A 10,866-nucleotide genomic window follows, 5' to 3' on the forward strand; every position below is an offset into this window, starting at 1 on the left:
TGAGCATCCGTGTACAGCAGGGGAGTCTGCCAGGAACCTTCTTGAAGGACAAACCAATTCTGTGGATACTTACTGTAGGGGATTTCAGATGTAATTGCAGCTTTGTTTACAAGGTGGTGTTAGCTTCAGGCATCTGGAAATCTGGTCTGAAGTAAGGCAACAGCAAAAGGAGTCTGGGTTTGAGAGGTGTGCCTTCCCTGGGCCGAGACTCCTGCAGGGGAAGAGATCCTGCTATTGCAGACACAAACGCACCCTCGCTTCTCTGGCGAGGGCTGGAGCCCAGGACGGGGAGCTGTGCTGTGCTCCCGTCCAGAGAGAGGGAGGAACCAGCCTTCCTTACCAGGTCAAGATGAGGCACCGTAAGAGCTCTTTGAAAGTACGCTGTAAATGTTCTCTGGCGTTTTCCAGGGACTGAATATTCCCCAGAACAACAGTCCTCGCAAAACTAGCCCTAAACACGTCAGATCTGTGCCAGCAGTTGCTGTGCCGGCTGCATTTGGCGTGTTCTCGCCAGTAACTGGTGTGTAACATAATGGTTACAGGATCCACAGCAGTGGGTTTAGCTGCAGGTAGAATAAACTTGTGTCTGTAGCATGCATGCTGTGTGCGATCCAGACAGGCAGGCACAGAAAGGAGACAGTCATCATCTCTGAAACTCAGCTGGGCAAAATGATTGTTCCTGTTACTGCTGTCACCTGGATGTGCGGTGTGTTCATCTTGTTACTCATTACTTGTCCAGGCAGGGAGGGGAAAGATACTAACAGCCTCAGACTCCACTCTGCCAGTAAGAAGGGAGTTTGTGCAGTTCTTGCTATCAAAAATGGTCTCTTTCTGTAATGAGAACAGTCCTGTTGCAACAGCAGCTTCTTCCTGTAGTTTGCAACTTGTTCTTCAGGGCAGGAAGCTCCCTTCCTAAAGATGACGGGAACACAAAGGTAGGTGGCACTTTAACCTCCTGAAGCCAAGCCACAAGCGTTTAGTTCCTTTATTGTGACTCCAGCACTGGGATAGGTGTGCAGAAGGGACCTGCGCTGCCAGAGAGAAGCAACAGCATATCCTGGGAGAGCAGGCAGGCTCCAGATTTACTGTTCCCATCCCAGCATGGTGTCCTGCACACTGAGTGGGAACACAGGACCCCATGGGCCTTTCAGCACTGACTTCATCCTTTAGAATTAACCCCGTTAACATGTACTTTTGAATGTTGATCGTATAGATCTGCAGAGGTTTTGAAAAGCAGGCTTGTTCATGGTTTTTTGTGTCATCCAGCTTATGGGCAAGAAAATATGTACGTCGGCTCAAAGCCAGGGGAAAAAACATGAGCTACGGTCATTGTGGTATAAAGTTACAGCATGTTAATTACCGTGTGTAGAACTTTTCTGCTAGCATTTCCACTGGTTAACGCAGCTGGCGAAGATGGTTGAGATAGGGCAAAGGGACTGGAGGAAAGCAGAACCAGACACGCACCCCAGCTTCCCGCAAGGACCTGTGTGGGCATCGGCTTTTGGCTGGGCTTGTCAAGGAGCACACTGAGAATGCACAGACCAAGCTTATATTTTATTTAATGAAAACTACAAAAGACAACTTGCCTCCTTCAAAAAGTCAGGCAGTCAAGTCACAGCTTGTGATAGAAAAGGAAGGTGCTGCACTGGGGGGAGGGAAGAGCCCGACCACGAAATTAAAACCTTCCCTGTGGTACATAGGCAGGATGAATAAATAACATATCCCAAGCGTGCCGCTGCCTGGCCCCCGGCTGCGTGGGTACCTCGTAAACCTTGTCTGGTCTAAAACCGGGCGGCGAGTCTTGTTCCTGCAGCATCCCCTGGCCAGGGCAGAGACTCCCCCCTGCAGCATGGCAGTCACAGTTTGCGGTAGCTTTGACTTGCCTCATGGGACCTCCCGCGGTTTCACTGCTGGTTCAAGTCACATCTGCTCACACATGTCATTTGCACGAAGTCTCCGATACTAAATGTTTCTTTCTGGAACACTGAGGCACTGCTTTCTTTGCAGTTTAAAATGAAAAGCACAGCTTTCTCCCTGCACACATACAAAGCTCACTCTGTTCTCTGTGCCAGTTCTGGCAAATGTAATACTTTAGAAAGCATTCTCTGTTAACAGAGCTGCTAAGGACATTGGTCCTGCACAATTCGATGTTCAGGAATTCCTCTCCTACAAGGTGAGATGATGAGCAAGGGGAAGAAGGCCAGAAACTTTCTTCCTCCACTGATGAGTGCTGCTGTTATGCAGCATGAGGGTCTCCTTGCTCCTGTCTCATCCCTGTCCCCTATTTATTTATCCTGTGTCATTACGTGAGACACCTACTCAGCATTGAGCCTGTGCCAGTCCACGTAAAACCCTTCCCTGTTCTGTGACAGGACTTGCAGCTGTGGTGGTGTTATTCATCCAGTACTGTCTGGATTATACCTTCAAGCTAGGATAACAATCACCTGAAAATGCTGGCCCTATTGTTTAAAACAAAACCAAAAAAAAGTCTAAGGAAACACTTATTTTAACAGAATGTGTAAGGCTGGTTTTTAAAAGTGCAATAGAGGTTTAAACTGACCTTTGTAGTTTTACAAACTGCTTTGCTATGGAGATGGGCAGGTCATAAAAACTAATGGGGGGGGAGGCAGAATTAACTAAAGGCATTTTGTATTGTCTAGTCGGGTAAGACAGAACAAATGAAAAAAAAAACCACCTGAAAGGCACATGTTGGTTGGGTGAGTGCCCAAGGCAACGGTGACTGGACTAGAAGCAATTTCCCACAGCGTGTAGGAACTGCGATTGGGTCTTTAATGGCTTAACCAGGAATGAGCACAGACCTCAGACCCCTGGCTTCCAGGGTAAGGCCTTAAGAAAAACTGGAGGTTTGATTCTCGTTTTTCTCACTACTAAATCAAAACCTTGGTTCTACCTGAGAACTACTCTTACAGAGCCAGCAATGGGAGCTCCCCCTTCCTCGAAAGCAGCTCCTGTTCACTCTCCCACGGGGCAAGTCAGATTAGCTCTAATAAGAGAACAATGGAGTGAGCTGGATGAAAGGCTCAATCTGTCACACTCCATCACAGCTATTTTAAAAATAAACTCTGAGACATTTGGTTCTGTCTGGTGCAGTTCATAGCCTTCTGCCAACTTGATCCCTGAGTTGTAGGACTGTGACCAAGTCCCTTCTCTCCCCAGCTTTCTGTATTTATGTGATGTTAAAAACTGAGAGGTAGCACATACTGCTTAGGAAGGACATAAAAAAATAGATTTTGTCATTATCCTCTGAAAAACACAGCAGCACTTTTGCTCTGTTGTGTCGGCTGTTCTGTTTGCTGGTTCTGCAGTTGCTGCTTCCAAGGCAGTAATTCTCCACTAGTCCCTTTCAGGCGCCTGCAAGGGAGGACATGGGGAGCTGCCTTCTCCAGGCCTCAGCTGAGGGCACGAGCCACCCGTGGTCACCCTCCCACCACTCGCTCCCCCGTCCTCACTGTACAGGTGTCTGAATCCATCATAGTATTCATCTGTCTCCATGCGGTCATCAGGAATTTGGGCTGTAGTAGGTCTGAAAGGTGCTAAAACTGGCTGGTTTACAGCGACCCTCAACCTCACTTGATGGGAATTATTCAATCCAGAAGGGTCATGGTAGGGTAGCCTTGCCTTGGGGTGGCCCTGGATGGCTTGACTGATGGGACAGAAAATATAAACAGCATTGGATGGCTGCAAGCGCATTAGCTCTTGATCCACGAGCTCTTTGCAGTGGATGAACTCAGCACTGTTAACCTGTAAGGGAAGATGCAGATTTTTTATAAGTTCATGATAAATTACTCCTGGCCACTGGTCCTGTAACTCTGTAATTAGTGGGAGGGCAGGGACAGGCTGTATTGCGTGCCTCAGTAGATGCGTATCAGCGCTATGCACATTGGCCCTGATGCAAAACACTTAATTGGGAGCTCCTGAACTACCACACAGAAGGTGGGCAAGCAATCCCTCTTTTTAAGAGGCAACAACAGTCAGGAGGGACAGCAGGAGGCTAGGCTATTTCGGACAAATTCAAGACCACAAAATGGGTCGACGGTAAGCTGACAGCCAGGGTCTTTAGCCTTCTAGGTGTACTCTCTTAAAAGGCACATGTTTTATGAAACTAGAGAAAAGCTTTAAAGAAAAAACCCAGAGCTTGCCTTTAATGTGTATCATTAGAAGCCAAATGTAACTGTATTTAAAAGTTTTTGCAGTGTTCAGTGGGAGGCTGGGGACACAGTGGGCAGGTTTTTAGGTGTTCCCAGCCACTCCCATTGTGGGAGAATCTCTCCTTGCTCAGGAGGCAAGGGGCTATCTGTGGTCAAGCAGTTTGGAAACCTCCCTTCCCTGCCAAAGGGAAGGCTCTCTCCCCAGTCCCAGCCCTTAACTGCAGTTTTATTCCCTCTCTTGTTAGCGCTAGCAAGGTCTGCAGGAAAGGCAGAACATGGACACGCACTTCTCAGAAGGCTGCTAAAGTGCAATGTTGGTTGAAAATACATGTGCGCTTTATTAATTTATCGGTGTCCTGGCCTCAAGATTTGTGACCAAAGGCCATTTTGATTCCTACCTGTGCTTTTTTTAGCAGATCAGTAATAACAGGAAACCAATCAGGAGTCAGCCTCTCCAGCTCTAAGGTGATGATCACCAAAGCCAATGTGGAGCCCTTAAACTGCAATAGTTGGTGGCACGCCATACAGTGCTGTAGCTGTTTGGTCAAGAATGCAACATGGCGGGAAGGATTCATCTGAGGCAGCCCATGTAGTAGATGGGGCCAGTTGGACATCACCATGGCATGGAACTGGAGAGAAGATAAAGTACATATATATATATATATAAAAAAAAAAAGCAGAGGTCAGTGAACTTTGTATGTTTTCATATGTTATCAAACAGAAGTACAGACTAATTTCATCTCGTATCAGAAAACCTAAAGGGTTCCCCCTGCCCCTTTTATTTTTGTGTTTTGTGTTTGTACTTGCCAACCATTGAACTGTTTTTTGAGCTTATAATGAATGTACAAGGTCTGTGTTTCCTAACAATTTCTGAAGTTTCTACGTTATCCAGATTGCTATCTAGGAGATACAATTCAGGCCAGCAGATACGAATAGAGTAAAACCAATAATCATGACTGCACTCTGAATTTACTGAGGAAACAAGCACCTAAGAAAGGCAGTTCTCACAATCAGCAGCCTAAGATGGCTTAATATTTGCACATAACCTTAAAAAAGGGATCCAGGATGTGTTCGTATCACATGATTTTTGCCTTACTAGCACATGATCGTTTCTTGAAGACAAAGTTTAATTGTTTCTATCAAATGTTTAGTAACTGCAGTGTGAACTAAGTGCCAGATTGGGGTAGTCTCGTTGCCTAAAACAAGGGTGAATAATTAGTGGGATGAAAAGGAAAATGGTTTAAGAAAAAACCTGTGTGTGAAATGTAGCAAAACTCTGACAGCTTTCTATGTACAGTATTAATAGAATGGAAATAGTTAGAAATATTTTTGCAGTGTGTATTTAAAAAAAATAAAAATGGCGTATAGTTGTGCATTATGAGAATCTTTTTAACGTCCATTTTAGTTGTCCTTTAAGATGGGAGTAAATTTTTTGAGCAAAATGAAAGGTTTTAAATAGTAGACAATTTTAAAAACAAATTTAAAAAAAATCACTGTAACATTCTTCAAAAGACTTGCAGATAGCTAGCAACAGGTAGTTTGCAAAGCATCTTGGGAAGGATGTGTGGGTGTGTGTATGTATGCGCATCTGTGTTTTCTAGTCTTATTTGATAAGGAGCTGTTTCTTTAAAGAAAAAAATTTGCAAAACTTAGTGCTTACGATGTTTAAGAAATCCATTGGTGTTGCTGTGTAAAGATCCCAGTGAAGCTTATCTAGTATAATTCTTTCCATTCTCAAGATCTCAGCTGGAGAGCGTTTACAACCACTCTGCACTGCGAGCGTCTTCACCGATGGTATTACCTGTAAAAAAAAAAAAAATTACAAAAAAATTACAAAAAAAAAAATAAAGAAGCCAACGTCCTACACAGTGCTCTGTGTGTTTCTCTGTATTGCAAAGGGATCTGACAAGTTGATACACATCCCAAACTGCTAAGACAGAATACTTGTTCAGGAGACCACTTTCCTAGGTAACTCCCATCCTAAAAGAAGACTGGCCCACGCTCACCACAGGGCAGCTGGCTACGAACCCAGCCCACGGCAAGAACGATGTCGTTCACCTCCCCTGTCACTGTGAGCCTCCTTAATGCTGCATCGGTGATGCACGTTCCCTGCTACCAGTCTCATTAGTTTGGCTCCTCTGACAAGCTAGGAGGAGGCTTCCTCTTGGCCTGTTTCACAGGGCCTTCTGTGGTTGTCTTTGTTTCCTGCGGTCATTGACTCAGCTTCTCCTTCTTAGCTGAGAGGAAAAGAAGAATAACCTCAGTGTGACACATCTTAAGAAAGGCTGCGAAGAGCATTTCACTACAGTAGAGGTTGTTCGAAGAGATATGCATGTCTGACTCCAACTTCTAGGCTTCCTGTTCTTTTTCAAAACAGAATGAAGGAAAGAGAAGTGCAAGCTGAAATGCTTTGGGCTCATGTTTGTAAATGTCTGAAGAAGTCTATCAGTGCACTTCTGCCACGAGAGATTACCATGTGTAATCTCACACTTACATGGGTAGTTGCTGATTTTACATGCTCATCTTGAGGTGCAGACCTGAGTCATTTCCTCACCGGGTTCAGAAACCAGTTTCGACTCCAAGCAAACTATTCTGTTTTAAGCTTCCTCTGAAGAACCTCTGCTTTGTCTTACCTACCTTACCCTCCCAGGACCTATCACAACAGAATTACAGCACTCCGATGCTGTGCGCACAAAGCTGTGCATGTGCATCTTGACCATCCCCTGCCCCAGACTAAGCTTTGTTGCAAGCCATGGATTCTGAAGAGAGGAGAGAGGTTTCAGGGCCGGAGGAGGGAAACATATCCATTACATAAGCAAACACAAGTCCTTCATCCATAAAGGTCACAATTCTTCCAAACAATGATGAAACAGGACTGAAAATGTTACTGTCACCCCTTAAAGACTACTTAGGGTAAACCCATTAACATTTCCTCATTATGCCCAAGTTGCTGAAAGACCTGGAAACACGAACAACATGAACACAAGAGGAGTTTAGTGTGTTTTAAAATTAAACATACAGACCTCATCTTCTTCATTGGTTTTTGCTGCAAGGACAAGGCAGGAAATTGCTATGCACTGAAGATATTTTAATTGGGCCTGAAGGGAGAAGAAGAAAACACTGAGTAAAGAAGGTAACAGTCTTGGGGGAAATCATTGTCATTCTACGACAGATGCACAACTTTCAGACTTTCATTTAAGTTACAGTTGCTTCTGAATTAGTTTAGCTGCAGAAAGTTTCATTTGAAGCTGGAAATAGAACAATGAAATCCAAAGTGAAACAAAATAAATCCTCCTCTTGGTGCAATTTTTATTCATGTATCCCACAATTTTTAGACTATGCAATGGCCACAGTATTTACAATGCAAAAGTTATTCCTCTTCTCAGCTGAGATATTAAATAATATGCTTTTGCTAAATGCCAGTATTGATCTAAATAGAACTGAGAGCTGCAAGGCTCAGTTCAACTCATAACTGCTGTTGCTTTAGTGACAGAAAAAGTTGGCCCCATGATTTGGTTAAAAATAGTGGTTTCAAAACTAAAATATTAAAAGTGATAGTGCAAATGTTTTCCATTTAGCACAGACAACCAGATGATGAGTTCTTTGTATTTATCACAGCATTTGGACTACAGTTCACACAAACACTTCTACAGAAGACTGTAAATCAGTGGAACCTCATCAAACACCCGAGTTCATAGGCTTAAAAGCCTTCCCCACAAAGACCCTGACTGCTCCCTAAATCTGCTGCCAAACATAGTACCTGCTTTGTGTATAAACTGATTACATACTCTTTACATCCCCAGTCAGTGATCTAGCCAGGAAAAAGCTGACAGAGATTCTCTACCTTTACTGATGCCAATAACCGGTTAAAGATGCTGGTAGCTAAGGCAAATGTTTCAGGGTGAAACTTGAACTGAGAGCTTATTTCTGCAATCCAGAGAACGGCTTTCTTGTAACAGGACAGGGAGATATCTGTGCCCTGAGGGGAAGACAAAGTTAGAAGAAAAATACAGTTAGTGCTTTGATGATTTTGTTGAAGTATCTCCAAAGGAAGACTCAAATCATTCTAAGCGCTCTAATTAACATTTCAGATGTCTGGAGGCTTGAAATGCAGAAAGTTGTCAGCTGTGTCTACAGAGTGAGGGCAAGGGCAAATTTCAGAGCAGCTTAAAGTACTCGCTCGTGTTGCGCACCCAGTCAGGCTCTAGCTGTGCTTACAAGGGCCTGGTACCGGATTGTACTGGAGTACTGAATGGGGAAGCACCCAGTTCTCCCCTTGCACAGTGCGTATGAACCACCAAACCGTGCTCTTACAAGCAAGATGCTGAGTGTGCTCATTATTTCCCCCTCCTGAGAAAACTGAAGCCTCCAATGCAGCACATGTTTCATTCAGACAGCCTCGACAGGGAGAGAGAAACTGGAGTCAGGAGCAGGTTTTGATTTACTCTGCAAGATTATTTTTTTTAAACAGCCCTTGAATTTGCTTAGCGTTGGGACCACAGAAGCCTGGCTTACGCCTCCCCCAAGGCACCAGGCAAAACATACTCCATTTTTTTCTTTCTTACATCTTATTTGGAGATACATTCAGGTGAGAGGAAGGCCTTTACTCTGGCTGCCATTACGCCACGCATGATCCATGGTGCACATCTGAATATTGTTGTAGGAGAACTGAAAGGCCTGAGCAGCTACATAGAACAGACAACGTTTACCGCCAATTCGTTTAATATTACTCATCATGTTATCTGTTGCACTATTTTGCTTTATTTGACAGTAAAAACTCTTGGTAAAAAATAGCATTTCTACACTACTGCAAAAAAAGAGATGAGGCTGGCAGGGCACTTTTGTGCATCCTTCCACAGATCTGATGCACTTTACAGAAGCAGCTGAGCATACCTGTTTCTATTGTACACAGAGGCAACATTAAGTCTTGTAACTTCCTCAGGTAGCAGACTGACTCGCTTCAGCAGCTGGGAATGGGGCTGGGTTTCTGTTAGGCCTCAGTGAATTCCCTCTTCTCCCACCTGAATAGATGGGACTCAAAAGATGGTGTCGAGCACAACTAACTCTAATGTGACATATTTATGGCTTTACCATTGATTGTCTGTTCTTACCTGCTCCACCTCATTTCCCAAAACTACCTGAGTCAAAACAAAATGCAAAGCACCTAGTTTACATAAGGCATTAAAAAGATGTAAGATGGGACAAGTACAGACCCTCCTCCCCCTCCATTCCTTAAACTTAGTCCATGTGGGATGACTTTTGCATTCAGGTGGATTAGATGGCAGGACCAGCACTGCACCTCTGCAGAGTCCCTTAAGGACTTCCAAAGAGGACAGGGGAGGACAGGGGAGAGTACCTTCAGGGCAAGATTCTGGAAAACTGGCACTTTCCAAATCTTAGCCTCTCTGGCTAAGGCATTGTCCAGGAAGAAGGCAAGTCTTGAGCTCTCTGGAGGTCCAGGGCACTTCATGGCAACTCTTTGAGCCAGTTTCCCTGATGGCAGCCTCTGTCAAAACCAAGAAAAGAATTATAAAGCAACATCCCAGCTCCTCGTGCTAAGTACGATTTCCTCTCGTGATGCCTTTCCAACACTGAGAACGAAGTCAGGAGCAGCCATGCGACTTGTTTGTTTGCAGACAGAGCAGTCCTGTCATCCATTTTCCCCGAGGGGAAGCTCATGATGAAAGAAAACATGTCAGATGGCTGAACAACAGTGCAGTCGAGTTTTTTTCCTCCCGGGCTGTGTAAAGGCTTGCTTGAGTAACCTTGGGTCGAGCAGTACGTATTACTGTTCGCCTTGTTTCACACATTCAGCTCTCCATTTGCAGAGCTGTTAAGTTGCCACCCGTTATCACCCGATTTCAAGAGGCAAATAGAGCTCTATTGTTTCCGTACAAAAGCTCAAGGATGACTGTTCTTAGCAGGTTTATTAATTCCCAGTTAACAGTTTTCCTTAGAGCAGTTTTATCTTTCTCTGTTGCTGTTGCATGTCTTCAACAGCAACACTTTGGAAATACCACTCTTCAGACTAAGCACGTATTTACATGAAATAAGTATCTCCGGATAATATCATGTAAGTACCAAGCAGTGAGAACGTCTCAGTCCAAACCCGAGTATTTCAATGCTTACATTTTGGTGTGTCTAACAGCAGAAAAAAAAAAAGATGTTACTAGACACAAAAATTCTGCTTTTCGTTGTAAAGAGTGGTGGATGTGGGCTTCCTCATCTGTGTTTTCTGGAAGCTCACACCATTATCTCTACAGCTCCATTAAAAACCCCAAAGTGACATGAATCCTCTGGAAACTGTTCTACATTTCTAAAGCTGAAACTCTGCGATGCCTGCGTTTCACTGAAAGCAGGAAACGTACGTGACTTTGGCTTTTGCTGCCACTGGATGTCAGAGCATCCAAACCTGACTGCCCGGATCATTTCAGCAGAGGGAGCTGGAAAAAGATTTATCTGTCCAGTTTGATGCACAGAAAACTTTATCCTCCTATAGCTAGGATAGCTGGGGGGGGGGGGGGGGGGGGGGGGAGAGTTAATTATAAGCTCAGCCTCCGGCTAATTTGAACGCGACTGTCCCTGAGAACGACGCCGAGCAGTTCCCGCACCACCAGTGCCCGAACTGCCCTTCCACTCCCGCACAGCGACCGGGGCGGGGGGGGCCGGCAGGGAGCCCCGGTCCCGGGAGGAGACA

General features: G+C 44.8%; 1 protein-coding gene across 1 annotated transcript in view; it reads right to left on the minus strand.

The window, feature by feature from the left end:
* Positions 1–5,674: 5,674 nt before the first annotated feature.
* Positions 5,675–10,866, minus strand: part of LOC104839068 (cyclin-I-like) — a 5,729-nt gene continuing 537 nt past the window's right edge. Inside the window, exons 2-5 of the mRNA XM_010579188.1 lie at positions 9,526–9,675; positions 8,014–8,148; positions 7,193–7,267; positions 5,675–5,970 (exon numbers count right to left, since the gene is read on the minus strand). Coding sequence (XP_010577490.1) covers positions 5,773–5,970; positions 7,193–7,267; positions 8,014–8,148; positions 9,526–9,675 — 558 coding nt within the window. The 3' untranslated portion in view covers positions 5,675–5,772. The remainder of the gene's footprint in view (positions 5,971–7,192; positions 7,268–8,013; positions 8,149–9,525; positions 9,676–10,866) is intronic.

The sequence above is a fragment of the Haliaeetus leucocephalus genome, unplaced genomic scaffold, assembly GCF_000737465.1.
Source record: "Haliaeetus leucocephalus isolate CR32 unplaced genomic scaffold, Haliaeetus_leucocephalus-4.0 Scaffold656, whole genome shotgun sequence".
NCBI classification, from domain to species: domain Eukaryota; kingdom Metazoa; phylum Chordata; class Aves; order Accipitriformes; family Accipitridae; genus Haliaeetus; species Haliaeetus leucocephalus.